Here is an 18,324-nt window from a genome sequence, read left to right as displayed (position 1 = left end):
TAATGCTCAAGATCCTGCAAGGTAGACTTCACCAATTCATGGAGCGAGAATTGCCAGATGTACAAGCTGGGTTTAGAAAAGGCAGAGGAACTAGGGACCAAATTGCCAATATCCGCTGGATAATGGAAAAAGCCAGGGAGTTTCAGAAAAACATCTATTTCTGTTTTATTGACTATTCTAAAGCCTTTGACTGTGTGGACCATAACAAATTGTGGCAAGTTCTTAGTAGTATGGGGATACCAAGTCATCTTGTATGCCTCCTGAAGAATCTGTATAACGACCAAGTAGCAACAGTAAGAACAAACCATGGAACAACAGACTGGTTTAAGATTGGGAAAGGAGTACGGCAGGGCTGTATGCTCTCACCCTACCTATTCAACTTGTACGCAGAACACATCACGCGACATGCTGGGCTTGAGGAATCCAAGGCTGGAGTTAAAATCGCTGGAAGAAACATTAACAATCTCAGATATGCAGATGATACCACTTTGATGGCTGAAAGCGAAGAGGAACTGAGGAGCCTTATGATGAAGGTGAAAGAAGAAAGTGCAAAAGCTGGCTTGCAGCTAAACCTCAAAAAAACCAAGATTATGGCAACCAGTTTGATTGATAACTGGCAAATAGAGGGAGAAAATGTAGAAGCAGTGAAAGACTTTGTATTCCTAGGTGCGAAGATTACTGCAGATGCTGACTGCAGTCAGGAAATCAGAAGACGCTTAATCCTTGGGAGAAGAGCAATGACAAATCTCGATAAAATAGTTAAGAGCAGAGACATCACACTGACAACAAAGGTCTGCATCGTTAAAGCAATGGTGTTCCCCGTAGTAACATATGGCTGCGAGAGCTGGACCATAAGGAAGGCTGAGAGAAGGAAGGTCGCTGCTTTTGAACTGTGGTGTTGGAGGAGAATTCTGAGAGTGCCTTGGACTGCAAGAAGATCAAACCAGTCCATCCTCCAGGAAGTAAAGCCAGACTGCTCACTTGAGGGAATGATATTAAAGGCAAAACTGAAATACTTTGGCCACATAATGAGAAGACAGGACACCCTGGAGAAGGTGCTGATGCTAGGGAGAGTGGGAGGCAAAAGGAAGAGGGGCTGACCAAGGGCAAGATGGATAGATGATATTCTAGAGGTGACGGACTCATCCCTGGGGGAGCTGGGGGTGTTGACGACCGACAGGAAGCTCTGGTGTGGGCTGGTCCATGAAGTCACAAAGAGTCAGAAGCAACTAAATGAATAAACAACAACACAAGTTCGATCCCAGCAGAAGCTGGATTCTTGGGTAGCCGGCTCAGGTCGACTCAGCCTTCCATCCTTCCAAGGTCAGTAAAATGAGCACCCAGCTTGCTGGGGAAGGTGATGACTGGGGAAGGCAATGGCAAGCCACCCTGCTATAGTCTGCCAAGAAAACGTCTTGAAAGTGGCATCCCTCCAAAGGGTCAGACATGACTTGGTGCTTGCACGGGGGACCTTTCACCTTTCAAGGTATAATACTTAGTTCACCTTGGGTGATTCTGAAAAGCTAAGCAGGGTCAGGCCTGGTTAGTACTTGGATGGGCAACTAACAGGATAGCCCAGTTCTGTAGACTGGACTAGGAAGTCATTAAAATTTCCTGAAAAAAGACAATGACAATCCAGTTCCATATTCCTTCTAAGACAATGTCATGGATGTCACTAGAAGTTTAAGCTCAAGTTGAAGGAGACTTTAAGATTCCATGGAATGATAGCATCTTCCCACCCCTTCAGCCATGCATAGCCATTGGCCCTTCTCAGAGACTAGACTGGAGCTGCTGAGGAATGTGCTAAATTCAAAGTTGCCTTTGTGAAATAATACAGAGGCTATGCGTTTTGTTTTGTTTTTGCTGCTGCTGCTTGGGATCCAGCCAGCTAGCATTTCTTTCAGAGAAAAATAATGCCCCTATTCACACATGGTTAATTGAACCCTGCTTTCTTGGTTCACAGGATGCCGTGAACTATAAACCAGCCACAAACTTTGGGTTTGCACATGTCTGGCTAAAATGTAGTATATTTTGTGGTTTAAAGTGTTGTGGGTGCAAAGCCAGCATTTAGGAAACTGAATTGGTGTGTTGCAATCAATGAATAAATCCACAGCTGTTGCTGAACCAATAGGATGGGAATAAATACAAAAACCAGAGATATAATAAAGGAAAATGAATGATTTCTCCTTCACCATTTATGCTGCAATTCATTATATACAGTTACCTAGGAGAAAATCTAATGAACTTATAGGCATATACTTTTTGAAAAGAACTGTGCAGGAGTGACTCCCTTAAGACATAAATAGCTTTCAGGACCTTGCAGAAATAACAGGCTGGGGGGTGGGGGACAGGAATCCTGAATAGCATAAGGGATAGCTACAAAAGGACAAAGAAAAGAACTGTAATAGTGCCTTCCTACTACAAGGAACATGAGACACACTTCGGTGCAGTGGTGAAGGCATCAGGCTTGAAACCGGGAGACTGAGAGTTCTAGTTCCACCTTAGGCATGAAGCCAGCTGGGTGACCTTGGGCCAGTCCCTCTCTCTCAGCCCTAGGAAGGAGGCAATGACAAACCACTTCTTGCCAAAAAATCTTGCCAAGAAAACTGCAGGGACTTGTCCAGGCAGTTGCCAGGAGTCAAGACTGACTCGAAGGCACCAAAAATAACCCCAAAAATATCAAAGAATAGAAAACAAATGTTTACCAGCCAGATTTGTTCTTTTGTGAAGTGTGCTATCTCCCAGGAGCATAGATTAGGGATGTGACAGAGGAACTTCCAAGATTCATCAGACTTGCTCCTCAATGTAGAGTCAAATGCATCTAGCAAAAATAGTTACAACCAAATCACTTCAGACTTTGAAACTCTAGGAAGTAGACTGAAAAGCCTGGGAGCTCAGATAATATTCTCATCCATCCTTCCAGTCTGTGGGAGAAGACTGAAAAGAGAATAATGGCTACTACAGGTAAATGACTGACTATGAAAATTGTGTCAGGTAAAGATATTTAATTTATGGGACCATGGTCTTCGTTATCTGGATTATGAGCTGCTGGCATTCCACCTCACAAAGAGTAGGGAAAATGTGTTTGACTGAAGCCTGCCTAACTGTATCAGTACTGTAAGTCTTCAAACTGAATCCTAGTGGCAGTTGAAGATAAAACAGAGGAATAAGAATTTAAAATAAGGACTTGTGCACTGCAGAAATAAGTGAGGTTAACTATGCAGGGGCCTATTAAACCACTCAATGAAAAGTCAGGAAGAACATTATCTTATAAAGTTCATAGTCTTCATTATTTATACCAGTGCTGGTAGTATGGGAAATAACCGAGTCTGAACTATTATAAGAAGGCAAATATGCTTTAATATGCTGAAATCTGGTGGGCTAATTCTCATTGGAATTCATCTCAAGGATAGCGCTTGGTCAAAAGCAGAAGCAATAGAAAGGGAGAAGGAGTTACACTATGTTAAAATGTTAAAAAATATCTACAACTGCATAGAAATATAAGGAAATGAAGTTGGAACCATAGTTGAGAGCATCTGAGTTAAAATAAATGGAAGAAGGATTAAAAACAGTTCCATTATTGATGTCTCATGATTGCTCACCACTTAACCTAGAAGAAGATAAGGTTGCAAATCTTTATACAAGGCATGAAGTAGTAGTGATAAGGACAAATGGAGTCAAGCATGGTCCTACCAGAAAATTCCTGAGGTATCTTGCTGCCAACTTTCTTCTTCAAAGAGTGGTGGAAAACACAAAAGGATCAACTAACCAACATGGAAGTCTTTGTTGAGGAACTGGAAATAGTGGCAATTTAAGGGGAAAGTGGCCATATTATTTTGAAATTCGTGATAATGAAGGAAATTCAAGCTGACTATATTCAGATGGATACCTCAGTTTTAAAGGAAGCAGATGTTAATGAACTCAAAACAGTAATAAGGTGGATTTCATGGTGTGGGAAGCTAGTGAGAAAGATGTGAAAGTTCCATGGTCATAAATGTGTATACATATACTGTACTTGTACAATTCCAGCAAAGAAAAAAAGTAGCAGAAGAAACCAATGTGGTTTCAGAAAAAGCTTCATGAAAATCTAAAAATAAAATAGGATGCCTAGAGGTAGAAAGAGCTGCAGAACATCAAAGAAGAGTATGAACAGATTTGTAGTGAAAGTGTAGAGTTCAGATTGGTAAAGGATGCTAAGAACCACAAAATGGTCCTTCTTCAGATATATTCAAAATAAAAGGAAGAGAAGATCTAGCAGCTGCTTGGTGAAGATGACAAACTACTAAAAGGTAACAAAGAAAGGGCTAGTTACCTCGTATTTTGACTCAGTCTTCTCTGTGTTTTACTGGCCAATGGAAAAGAGCTAACTGAAGGAGCAGGATTCTAGCTCAAGTTTGGCAAAAACATAACCAGGGAAAGGATGAAGTCCTAGAAACACCACAGCTATTATTTCTATCCTCAGAATGCAGGAAAAGGAGCAGAGAATTACAGACCTGTTGGAGCTAGATGCCTATTTTTAGAGCAGATGATAAACTGTTTCATCTATAATTATTTTGAAAATAATGCAGTGATGATTAGAAGCAAGGATTTGTCAAGAAATCATGTCAGACCAATCTTCCTTTTTTTTAATTAGCTATCTTTCTTAGTAGATTGTAAGAATGCTGTGGACATAAAATATCTTGACTTCCACATGGCATTTGACAAAGTACCCTGTAACTTTTCTGTTACCAAGCTAACTGAGTATGGGATGGATGGTCCCCACCCTACCTGCCTTGTTACAAATCTGACTCTTGAGTCTTGAGTCAGTGTGTGGTTGGACTACTGTAAATTGAGTGATGGGATAGTTTTAGATTTATTCCCTCTAGGCAATTATTTTTATATGACATCATGTTTATCTGTTCTTTCATTGTGAAACTACCCAAAGTTGTCCTTGAGTGGAGTGGCCTAGAAATTCAATGAATAAATAAACAAATGATGATGATGAAGTGGATCTTCAGCTGATTTTGATGAAGAGGTAAAGAGAATGCTTACCAACTTTGCAGATGACTCAAAATGGGGTGAGACAGTTAATAACTTTAAAAGACAAAAGCAAGTTCAAACTATCTTGATGGAATAGTAACATGGACAGAAAATAACAGAATGAAATTTAATAGACAAATGCTTCAATCTGCACCCAAAAAAAAATGTTCATAAATTGGATAATCTCATGGATGCAATTCTACTTTCCTACTTTTTGGAATTTCATTACAGAATATTGATTTTTTTTATTAAAGATTATCCTATCTGTATATTTAAGTACTTTTATATTCCTTCCTCTTGCAAATAAAATCAAATATTATGAATATAGACTGTAAACTTGTTCTTTGGGTTGAGCTGCAAGCCTATCACAAATGGAAAATTACAAATGATGAAAAAGGAGCAATGCAAATTTGGATCCTTGCTTTGAGAGCTGTGCAAAGCCTTTAAAAGCAGCACAGTTTCTGAAGCAACTGTGTGTTTGAAGCACCGCATTCAATGACTTCAAAGGCCTTATTAGTTTACTACTTCCTCCTGTAATTCTTTGACCACAGTCTAATTGCCAATTACATTTAAGGAAGTCAAATGCCTCACTTAGAAGTTTATGAATTAGAGATGCAGTTTCAGAATCCTTAACTCAGATAGTCAACAACATTATGGGAGGTACAGCTCCATCACATCTTCACAGCACCATGTTGGGATAGACTGGACTATCTTAACATAATATATCTAGTTTGCACCTACATTCTTTTTTCATAATGTTCTGATCTGGAATATACAAAGAGTCACAACTGTGAGATGGCAGGTATATAAAATTGTGGTAAATAAATAAATTGATGTGTGATATCTGAATTCTATAAATTAATTGTGAAATGTGGATATGACATCTTGCCACAGCAGAAATCTGGACTTGATGTGGTGGTTTCTTCTTGGACAGTTTTCCTGGCCTTGACTTTCTAGAGTGCCCACTAGTCCTAAGGTCAGCCTTCAGCCTTTTACTAAATTTATTTATTTAAATTTCCTCTCATATCTTCAATAAAAATTACCATATTATAGCCCTGGTGTTATTATAGGCAGGTAGATCACTGACGGGAGATACGGAGATAGGGGAAGATTCACCAGTAGCAATATTAAGATAACACGACTCAGTGGGAGAAAAATATATTCTAATAGTCCAAAGGACTCACTAAGGTCTGATCCACACAATAGGTTTTTCAACCTTTTCTCAACGGGAGGAACACACAGTGTCATCTTCTACTTGCCTCAGTCCACCAGGAAGGCAACTTCTGCCTAAGAGTGGCAGTGGAGAACTCACCTGAGATTCTAAGAAAAGAGCATGCTTTTTATTAGCAGGGCTTAACAATCCACTTGTGGCTGATTTTTTAATTTGAAAAGATGCTGTTCCATTTAAACACTGAAATGAACCTAGAGGCTAGATGGAACCTCATTCACTTGGAAGTCTCTCCTTTCAAATACTACTTATTTTCCTCTTCTTCCTTAATGCAGAGGAAGGTCTCTCTAAGCAAAATGACATCATTGAGTTAATCATCATATATGGGTTCACTGGAAATGTTTCAAGATTAGTCCACTCTGAACATCATTTTTGGTGGACAGGAGGATGTATAATATAAATATAAAAACAAATAAAAATACGGTAGGGATGGAATTTGTAAGATTGCAGATGCACATGCCATGTGTTTTGCCACAGAGATCATTTCTAGTAATTTACTACAGATTTAATGAAGCTTGTCCCATCCTGGTGCTTTCCAGACGCATTAAATCTCAGTGCCCATTTTTGTACCAGGCAATAAACCAATAAACAATCAGTGAAGGCAAGCAGTGGCTAAGTGTAGCAAAACTGACTTGTAGGACTGCAGATTTATTGAATCCAAACCCTAATGTAGGTGATGGAGACAGACAGTGTCAAATGGGATTATATCAGGAATTCAGAACCAATAACTTGTGCTCCAGGTGAAGTCTATGAGCATATACAACCAGACTGAAATTGGTTTTGCTCTGCCTTCTGCAGCAGCCAGACTTAAAATAAATAAGCATGCTTATTAGTGGAGATTGAAAGTGTAAACCATAAGTGTATCTGGGACATAGACATTGTCTACTTTAGGCTTTGGCTGCTTCCAGTTTTTGGAAGGTGATCTACAAGGAAATGTGGGTTTTGGAATGAAAAAAAAAACCCTCAGGCCTTCATTAGCATACTGAGAAGCTCAGATATACATTCTCCTTTAGCCACAGAGCTACTGAGTGCCCTCGCCCTAATTCAGCGTTTCTCAATCTTGGCAACATAAAGATGGGTGGCAACATAAAAATGGGTGGACTTCAACCCCCAGAATTCCCCAGCCAGCAGGCTGGCTGGGGAATTCTGCCAGTTGAAGTCCACCAATCTTAAAGTTGTCAAGGTTGAGAAACACTGCCCTAATTGTTCCCTCTCACTTTATTCTACTCATTGGATCATTCTGTAAGGATGAAAGAGATGAGTGGCAACCTACCATCAGGGGAGAAAGACAGGCTAAAAGTGTGAAACATAACAGGGATAAAAACCAGGGAAATTTAAGTCAAACCTTACACTTTGGTTTTCCAAAACAGTCATCATAATTCTAAGCTAAAGTAACAGAAGGTTAGGCTTTGATTCCATATCTAGAAGAATAATTGTTTTTTCTGCCCCCTTCAACCTTCCACTCCCTCCTTTAGTTTCACACACACAGCCTCGCTGTTCAGCTTTTGTGTGTCGCTCTGTGGACGACAGTGAAACACCTTTCAGGGCTGAACTCTTTATGATATGCAAGTGATTGATGTAAGACTGCTGGAGGCAGATAATTTTCTTTTCAGTTTCTATATGCCATTTTTAATAGCCCTGCTGTACCTCCTGCTTCACTTGCAGATAGAGATGTTATATATCTTAAGAGGAGCTGTCTTGGGCTTGATTTCAAAATCAAATGCTGGTGAAGCAGCTGTTAATCTTCTCTTGTGCTGGTCCTGAATCTGAGACAGGACTAAATACACAACTGTTGTGCATGTACACATACACGTGTGTGTGTTTTAACTGTTCTAGCAACTTCAGGAAACTTTTCTTTATGTATGAAAGCATAGCTCCAAAGAATTTACTAAAAATCTCCGAACTGTTTAGAAGATAAAAGCCAGTGACATAAACCACATAAATTAACTAATCAATCTATTGGATTCTTCCCATGTATCATTTTGACACAGCAGTGATGATAATTTCCATCAGATTTCTTTAAAAATCACAATTATCAGGAAATTTGATGATTTATTATTGCATGTTCTGTCCAGCAAGAAGTAATATAATTTTCAGCTGTCTGGGAAATTCATATCTTCTGTCCTTTCATTCCATTTCCTCATTTTGCCTTGTCTCTTATCATCATTAGCTATTTATCATATGGGTTATGATAAACCATGACTAACTACTCAGCTAGCATGCTGGCTTGTGCTTCTGATTCTGAAATACAGCATTAATTGATAACAAGGGGTAAATGAATAACAAAGATTTCTACAAGGCACTGTTGAATTCATTTTAAAGATAAAGGGGAACTGCAGTTAATCTTTATTTCAGTTTTTCTTCAGCTGTACTTAAAAAGAAGAGTGATTCCAGAAGCCTTCTTTCATGGAATATGCTAAGACACAGTGTTGTCTGTTGTGTGGCTTAGAATAGGACTAATCGACTGGGCAGCAAAATCCAAATGACCCCTATATGTCAATAGAGATCCAAACACATTCTCTTTGTTGATATCTAGAAGTTGTCTAACTACTAGAAGTTACAGCCTGAGGATGTACAAATCCCAATGTTGATCCTGCTTAGAGTGTCTTGTGAATCTAGCCCTTAGAGTTTCTGAGCTGCATTTATCACTTTACTTGCTGGGCAAATTAAGCCAGCTGTAATTTGCTTGCAATCACATGTCCTGTGAACACAGCTGAAATATTTTTTTCCGGTTCAGAGCTGGATTAACTACTGGGCAAAGAATCCCACAGAGCAGAAGTCCGGATCTGCTGTACTTTAGATCTACTTGAAGTAATGTACATATGTTAACCTGTTGTAGGAAAGGCCTAGAAACAAATCCAAATAATTCACATACTTATCCTTTCCTACCAGTGGAAATTTGAGCATCTTTAGAATACCTTTTCCTAACTGGAATCTTCCAGCTATGTTGGACTTCAATTCCCAGAATTCCCTTCAACCTTGCTGCTAAATATTTTGGGAGAATCCCACACATCCAGAGGGCATTAAGCTGGTGAAAGCTGCTCTTCAGGAGTATTTTTAATTAAGAGGGGGGGGGGAAAGCATGACTTATAGGGCCCAGTCAAACAGAGCTTAGGCAAATCCCACTGTCTAGAAATGAAACATTAGCTTTTGGAAGACTCAGGGCATGTTTTTAGAGTTATTCTCTAAAGTTAGTTATCTAATTCTAGTTAAGTTCTAGAATTCATGGTTATACCAGATCAATAGGGTGCACAGAGAAACAGATTAGTGATGTCAAATTCAGTCCAGTTCTCCCCTCAATTTTTAAAAAAATTCCGCCGTTATTATTTTTATAAATAACTCAAGCGCACCTCAAGGGGGGGAACATACCTAATACTCCTTCCTCCTCCTATTTTCCCCACAACAACCCTGTGAGGTGAGTTGGGCTGAGAGAGAGTGACTGGCCCAAGGTCACCCAGTTGGCTTTCATGCCTACTGATCAGCAAGATATTATTTACACATTTCAAGCACTGCTGTCTTGCACATAGACCCATGTAAGCAACAGGAAAAAGAATAAGAAAAGGAACAAGCTCAGAGTCCATTTCTGATAGCTGGAAATTCTCAAAATGATCAACTTGAAGGGAAATACCTTAGAGCTGGTCCATCCAAAAAGCTAATGGACAGTTGTGAGAAATTAATGCTGGAGGGCAGGGGTGGAATGGGTGGAGAACCAGATGAAGGTAGTCTCTCTCTTCAGAATGTATTTATTAGATGTATATGTCCCTCCTGTTTTGTGGCTTAGAATTGCTCTGGGATAATTCATTGCTCATTGTCTATGTTCTGCTGGTTCTATCTCCAGCATTTGGAATCTATTACAATATCCATATTGTGTGTGTGTGTGTGTGTGTGTGTGTGTATAAAGCATGCAGGATCACCAAAAATTGTGATTATATAAGGACAAAGTTTTTATGCTGATTTGTAGGAATGAAATACAGTTATATGTGGTCTATCAACATTTGAATGTTGATGTTTTGTTCTGACAAAGGGGCAAGGGCCTTTGGGGCACTTCGTTCAAATTTTATGAAGTTGTTTTGTTCATGAGATAAATTTCCAGGCACATTTTGCCTGCTAGCCTCCCTTCCTCCCTCTCTTCCTCCCTCCATCTTTTTTTGTGGGGAGGAGGGGAAGAGAATAAATGTTACTGTTGTCTTACTATGTTACTTACTCTGTTCTAATATCTGATTTTTCCTCTTTTTGTTGTTAATTAGTTTGAGAAAATAATTATATATATTAAAAAGAAAATAAATGCCCCTGGATTGGCAGAGGATACTGTTTGTGTAACTATATTGAAATATAATTCAACTGTCAATTTCAATCAGCTTCTTTTTTTGAAATGGGAAAGATCCATCTAGTCCTCTTAAAAGAACAAGGCATTTTAAGTCATAGGAATGCTGATGATGCCTGTACACAAAGTCTCCCCATGGAGAGCCTTTATCCTCATTGCTTCAAGCTAAAAATAATGAATTATCACTGAAGCTATTTGCCATATAAATTCCATATAAATTCAATGAGGTTGGGTTTATATGGGCCAAAATGGACAACAGGAAGTATGAATATGATAGAAATGTAATAAAAGTATATCTCTTTCAATGTAGCTTATTTAGATATTTTGCAGGGCATCCCAGATATTTCAATCAGCTTTCAACTGGACTGGATATGGTTGGATTAGCTGCAGACTGGCTAACTTCTACAGCTAACACTAATATGTAAGTATGTAAATGGACTAATAAGATCCTTTTAAGCTTCATTAGCTCAGAAATTAGTTTAGATTGTTTTCAGAAATAAAGTACACTATGTTGCTGTCTATGCAAAATATTTATTTCTTTACACTAGAACTGTAAAAAAAAAATCCTCATTGCCAGAGTTCCTCCATTTTTGCATGCATGCAAATTCATGGGTGTTCATGGGTTATTTTAATTCAGGTGTAATGCTCTCGTAGCAGAGTTATATAAAGATTTTCACTATTTGAGGAATAGTTATTTCTGGTTTATTGATTTGGAGAGGATTAACTAAAACGTGCACTCAGTTCATAAGTGATAAGGAATAAAACCTAGTCAGCAAACATACTTGCATTCATAATTAATGAACAATAATTAATCAGATAAAACTTAATATTCAAAGAGATTAATAAATTTATTTTATAGCACACATGAGATTTTACAGAGAAGAAAACAACTTGACTCTCATATCACCCACATCAGGAGATAGGTTAGCATTCACATTTTGCATGCTTCTACCTAGGAAAGAAGAAAAGAAAGAGAAAAAAAAAAGAGGTAGCATTTACCATGTATGGCTTGAAAAATGATTCTGTAGAAACACTGAGGGTTGCATAGCTACACAGATAAATAGAAGCTTAATTGCTAGTGAAAACATGAAGAGCAGGTATGAAATTGATAAACTTAAAGGCGGCAAATAGGAAAAACAGAGCAATTGGTACCTGTCCAGAAAAGATAGGGAAAAAATGGGCTCCGTTGCTGAATTGTTCACAGAAAGTTGGGAAAGTCGTTGTTTTTCCACCAAGATTTTAGACTGGTCAATTCAAAGATTTGCCTTGTTATATATACCAATAAGAAGCTATATACATAACATATCCATGGAACTATCTGTTGAAGAAATTTCTCTAAATGGAATAAGCAGTGATATGTTGGCTTCTCTTCTTGCTTTGACAGTGCTATTCTGGGAGTTGTGGTCTCAGGCCTATCTGGAGGGCATCAGAAATTGCTTTAAAGATCCAAGACAGGGTTATTCCATCAGTGCTATTACTTAGTCAATAAGATGCAGACATTGCTGTGTTCCAGGTTCACCTATGAAATTGCTCCTGTGTTTGTACTGTTGGAATACATCACACTAAGAAAAATGAGAGAAATAATTGGTTGGCCAGGCGGTGCTGGCGATGGGATCTTCTCACCTGGTGAGTGACACTTCTTTGCACCTTGATGCTTGTGACATACAATATCTTTTGAAGGCACTCTAATGTGAGAAGCAGCTTGCCTTCATGTTCAAAGGAGCCCTTGCTCTTATTATTCTCTCTGTGATATAAAAAAGATTGCATATTTATGTCAGTCAAGAGACACAGTTATCAAAAACCTTAATGCCCATTCTTGCAGAAAGTTCCTGCAAGCATATTGTGCTGCTTTATAAAGAATCAAAGTGGCAGTTTGAGAACATGTAATCATATGAGATATCTGCCCCTTAGTCCTGTAGCACATAATATCTGGTCACTGGTATGAAATAAAGAGGAAATCACAGTATTTAGTAATGAGTTCAGGCTGTTGTAGGCCTAGCAAATGAAAATAGCAGTATGGGTATTGGAAAAGCTAATGTTGTTCTCCGTTAGGGAATCTAAACAGGTATATTTTGTTTCCTTAATGATGTAAGCAACTTATCAAACCTGTTACAGTTACACTAAGCCATAATGTGGCTTTTTGCTTGGCTTAATGTGTAAAGTGAGCCAATTATGATTTATTCCACAAACTATTATTTAAAGCAATGACTTATCCCAGTGTGTGAATCCAGTGTAAAAGAGATCCAGTTTAAATGCTGACAGGGGAATTCTGGGAGTTGAAGTCCACACAGCTTGAAGTTGCCAAGGTTGAGAAACACTGGATTAGAGATTCAACTAACAGAAACCTCTTTAAAAGAATTATGTAGCAGGAGAAAGCAAAGTTCATACCTTTTGTTTAAAGCAGAACCTGTATGTACTTGCCAGATTCAGATGTAAAATAGTGCAAAATGCAAACTGAAGCTAAGAAGACGGAACCTATGTTGTACTGCACAATGGAATCATCCAAATATACAAATACACATCTGTGTCTGAATAACTATAAATTAGGGGTTCCTACAGCCCAGTTCAGGAGAAGAAATGTTTTGTTGCTGTCTTCTTTGCCTGAAAGAAACTGGCTGATCCATTGAGAGAGGGTGTCCTCTATGGAGACTATATTGAAAATACTCTTTGATCTTTGGTCAGTGAAGGATAGGAACACAGAATATACGCCCTAGAAATAGGACAATAGGTTGTCCCAGGTAAGATTATCTATCCCTTCAATATGGAAGTAAGGCATCAAGTCTAGAACAGCAAGATAAGAACTTAAGAGAAGGCAATATAAAAGGAATGGCATGACATCTTCCAAATTCTTCCTAAGAATTTAGGAATTATCCATGTTTTTTTCATAGTGAAAGGGTCATTGAGCATATGGATTCAAACAACAGTAGAATGTAGTTTTACAGTATTTATATTGCTTTTGTCTTCTGTTTTATCTATTTCCTTGCATTGTGATCTGCCTTCAGAATTCAGCAAATGAATGGCAGTATAATGATACATGTAGTAGGATTAAGACCTAAGAAAAATGTCTGCTTTGAAAATGGTTCATACAACAATTGTAGTTTGTACATGAATAAAAAGAGTAACAGTCTGTTACCGTGGACTGCAGGTGGTGCCATATCTAACATGTATGCTATGTTGATTGCACGTTTCAAGATGTTCCCAGAAGTTAAAGAGAAAGGAATGGCAGCTATTCCAAGGCTGGTTGCCTTTACCTCTGAACATGTAGGTGCTTCTCTGTTATCCATTTTGCTCATCTTAAGTTTTGCAAATATATTTTTGCTTTCTTTCTATACCATTTAATCTTCATTTAGATCAGTGTTTCTCAACCTTTGCAACTTTAAGATGTGTGGACTTCAACTCCCAGAATGCTAATACTGGCTGAGGAACTCTGGGAATTGAAGTCCGCACGTCTTAAAGTTGCAAAGGTTGAGAAACACTGCTTAAGATGCTTGTTTATTATTTTCCATGCAGCGGGTCCCATGTTGTAACTAATGACTCCTTCTTTCTGAATCACATTATATAGTGAAGTTATATTGCATGGACCTACTTAATCTAGTGAAGTCCTTTATAGAGGTGCCTTTTATATCTATATGGACTCAATGACTGACTGAAAGTCAACTGACAGGTTTTATGGATAAATGTGGATTTGAAATTTATCCTCCATCTATATGATGCTCAAAAGCTGCATTTGTGTTTTTTTTTAAAGCTGCTATCAAAAAATTGGCCACTGATTGTTAACATGTTTGGTTGCTGTGCCACAGTAGGTCTGCAAGATAAAGATGTATCCAGAAAATATTACACTGCCAGTCTGAGACAATAGAGGATGGGTCACAACTTTCTTATCTGTGACCACTTAGGTTTTCAGGAATTAAGCGGGGCCATCACATAAAGTATCAAACCTTTCAAGGCTCAATACCGAGTTTCCCCAATTTCTCCGGATAAAACTGTTTCAGATAAATATACATATGGTTGGGGGAGAATTGTAAATAGAGAGGCCAAAGGGAAGCAAAATAATAGAATTCAGCTTACCTGCTGCCCAAAGGATGTGCTATCAGCAACTGCTGTACTTAACTGTATCTTCTGTAATTTATTTACAATTCCACTACTTGAATAGGCTCTTTCTATAGCTCAGGACAACACTTTATGCATCTGATGAAATGGATAATAGTCCATAAGAGCTCCTATCATTATGCATTGGTCAGTCTTTAAGGTGAGACTGGATTTTGCATTCTTTTACAAATCCCTGAAAGAATTTCCCCAAACATTTCATTAGTTTGCAAAGTAGACAAATGCAAGATCATAGTTTTCATAGGAGAAACATATTGGTGCCTTATTTCTCTGTACAAAATAATCAATGTACTTTTCCAGAGTCATTTTTCAGTGAAGAAAGGAGCAGCAGCCTTAGGAATTGGTACTGACAGTGTGATTCTGATCAGGTGTGATGAGAGGTAAGCAGAACTTTCAGTCAAAGGTCAGCACCGTTTTCAGCCTGCTCTACATTCTCAACCCAAATCAACCAAATTATCCAGGGAGATTCCATGAAATTTCAGCATTCTGATGTGCGATTGGCAAAATCTCATAAGAGTTTACTCTTTTGCAAGATGTTGGCAATTTTCCATTAATTATTTCATTTATGGGTGTGATAGATACATTTTAAAAAGGAAAGAACCTGTTTTTGAATACTGCAGATTTTTTTTCTTTTTAATAAGCTACCCTGGGATGAACATTTGCCCAGAAAGTTGGCTTAGAAATGTTTAAATTATCATATTTACTTGTCATTAAAAAATGGCACTTTCCTTTATTTGATCTAATGCCCTGTTGCATTCTTATGGCCACTGAAAGTGGTCTAAGGTAGGGATTGTTGCCAGTAGTGTGAATTCTATTCCCTACAGCACCTGCTCATGAATTATGTGCATGTGTTTCTGGAATTGTTAAAGCTTGAATACCAGGAAGCCTGTTGTCTCCCTTTACACCTACCAAGTCTTCAGGGAACTGTTCTCAGTGCCCTGGGCAAATAAGGTGACCTGACTATCCTTACTGGGGACAAGGTTTTTCTGATAGTAGCACCTCATTTATGCAAAGTCTTCCAGAGAGAGATCTCCTGGTGCTAATTTTATAGGCTATTTTTATACCATTTCTTTTAATCTTTTAGTCTGAGTGTCTCAATTGAAAAACCATAATTTAACTGTGATTCAGGTTTAACAGTATTTCTTGTTTATATTGTGTTGTTTATAAGATACCCAGAGAACTTAGGTTAGGGGACAACTATAAAAATATAATAAGCAAAACAAAGAAGCCATCAATCTATAGATATAAAGAAGAAGAGCAGTGACTCCAACTGTTATTTTCTTCTCTACTAAACAGTTATTTTAAGTATGATTTTTGTAAAAATATGTTATTTCAGTGGTTAACATGGCCACTGAATGATTTTGAGATAATATACTGGAAGAGTAGAGTGTGGGTTGCAGTGGTGTCTGCAGGGAAGGGATCAAAAAAATCAAGATGGTGGTTGCAGCAGTGATCAAAGCACATACAAAAATTCATGTCTCTTTTGACCCTTCCCAGGATACTGCTGGAGAATTAAATCCAGACTTTGCAATGTCTGGGATAGATTCCCTGAAATCAATGGGACTCAGTTAAAATTGAGTTCAGAACCATTGATTTTGATGCCTGGCTTAAGCATGACTTATCTAAATCTAATTCTTTATGTTTGGAAGATGCTGTGCAGATGATCTTTCTCTTTCTTCTGGTGTTCTGGGTTGCTGCAGTGTGTAAGTGCTCATCTGAATAATGTTCTCACACAGCTTCTCTTGTGGAAAGATGAGCACTTACACACTGCAGCAACCCAGAACACCAGAAAAAAAAGAAAGATCATCTGCACAGCATCTTCCAACAAAACGGATACCCACTCAACTTTATCAAAAAGTGCCTCACCACCCAACCCACTACAACCCAACCAATAGAACAGACAGGCAGAAGACTAGCAAAGCGCATCCACGAACACCAACTAGCAGTCAGGAGACACGATGAGAACTCCTTAATCTCACAAGACATGGACAGACTCAACCATAGTTTCAACTGGGAAACTGAGCATCCTAAACCAAGCCAAATCCAAAAATGCCAGAGAATTCCTGGAAGCCTGGCACTCAGACAAAGCAGCCATCAACAGACACATAGAGGTAAACAACATTTACATACCATTCAAAAGAGACAATAGGAAAGCCAAAAGACCAGTACACTCCCTTGCCAGCAATCAACACCCAGATACGCAAAAATCAACACTAGGATTAACACCAGATGAACCATCAAACAGCACAATACACCCTAATCAAGGAACTATTAACTCAGGCAATCAACCAAGCAGCAAACAACAGCCCAATCAAAGAACTCCCAAGGAGAGGAGAACACCCCCACCAACACAAGCAGAGCAAACCACAGTATATAAACTGAGAGCAAGGCCCACTCCCTCTTTGCACTGAAGATGTTGTCTAGTCTGGCAATGAAATGTCTGCAAGAAAACAACAAGGCTCAGAGAGCACCAAGGACTCCACAGTTCAACCCTAAGCTACAAATATTCGCTTTGAATGTTCCTTATGTTGAAAATTCCATGTCTGTGCATCCTTACAGTGGTAGAGTCCTTGGAAGTTGTGTAATATGTTTCATCTGAATGTCTAGCTCAGATCCTATTAAAATCATGATTACCCCTCCCCGCCCCCACAGAGCTGATTATAGCTGTCAATATGAACATATTTCATGGTACCATGACTGTAGCAGCTCAGCAACTATGTATTCTGTGGTCTGCAGGGTTTTTTTTTTAATTCAATCTTTAAATTGCCAGGGTTTATCAAGTACTTTTTAGACTCATATGCTTGACAAAGAACTTAAAAGCCAAATGAACAGTGAAAAAATGAATCATTTCATAAATCCGAGCTCCATATACTAATCTTTGATATCCCCCACCCAACCACCACTGGTAAGATTAGAGTACCCCCAAACAAGAGTTCATAATTGCATGAATGACAGCCAATTTTACTTCAGACCTAGTTATCAGCCAATTGCAATTCAGGCAAGTAATAAGCACAAGATGTTTAACTGGCATGTTAACACAACATGTTATACAACTTGTTTAACTATGTCAGGTAAAAATTTAGCACGTGCATTTGCACAATATACAAAGCTTGCTTAGTGTTAACCTTGGTTAATTTTTGTATGACATTATGTGTTGTCCAGACTGAGCTATTTTAGGATATTCTTCAACATATTGTGTGAACTCAGGAAACTAGTTGATTCTGGAATTAGGTTAACTGTTTTGTGTAAATACAGACTGTTGCTTTATAAGCTGGCAGATAAGCTGATGCTTCTGACAGTTTGTAAATGACAAAAGAGAATTTCTCATAAATAGCAGCTTATCTCAGATAAGACACTTGAATAACACTTTGTGGTTAGTGTGATTATATCAATATCCATTATATTTTAATTCTTCATTCCAGGGGAAAAATGATTCCATCTGATCTTGAAAGGCGAATTGTTGAGGCAAAGCAAAAGGCAAGTTAATTCCTACCTAAAGTTTCTATTTAATGCCATTCAGACATTCCAGCTATATAACTTTTTCATGCTATATCTCAGACTTCACCAATATGCTAGATTAAAACTCCCATCATGGCCATCTAAGGATGATGGATCTAGCTCTCAGGATTATTCTTGCTTTCAAAAA

General features: G+C 38.3%; 1 protein-coding gene across 1 annotated transcript in view; it reads left to right on the top strand.

Annotated features, from left to right (window-relative positions):
- The window catches only part of GAD2 (glutamate decarboxylase 2), a 55,640-nt gene that overhangs the window by 11,440 nt on the left and 25,876 nt on the right, over positions 1-18,324 (top strand). The window contains exons 5-9 of the mRNA XM_063301922.1: positions 10,902-10,992; positions 12,085-12,197; positions 13,717-13,832; positions 14,979-15,058; positions 18,101-18,155. Coding sequence (XP_063157992.1) covers positions 10,902-10,992; positions 12,085-12,197; positions 13,717-13,832; positions 14,979-15,058; positions 18,101-18,155 — 455 coding nt within the window. The remainder of the gene's footprint in view (positions 1-10,901; positions 10,993-12,084; positions 12,198-13,716; positions 13,833-14,978; positions 15,059-18,100; positions 18,156-18,324) is intronic.

Source organism: Candoia aspera, chromosome 4, assembly GCF_035149785.1.
Source record: "Candoia aspera isolate rCanAsp1 chromosome 4, rCanAsp1.hap2, whole genome shotgun sequence".
NCBI classification, from domain to species: Eukaryota; Metazoa; Chordata; class Lepidosauria; order Squamata; family Boidae; genus Candoia; species Candoia aspera.
Note: the sequence above shows the minus strand (reverse complement) of the source record. Positions and strands in the feature narration are given on the sequence as shown.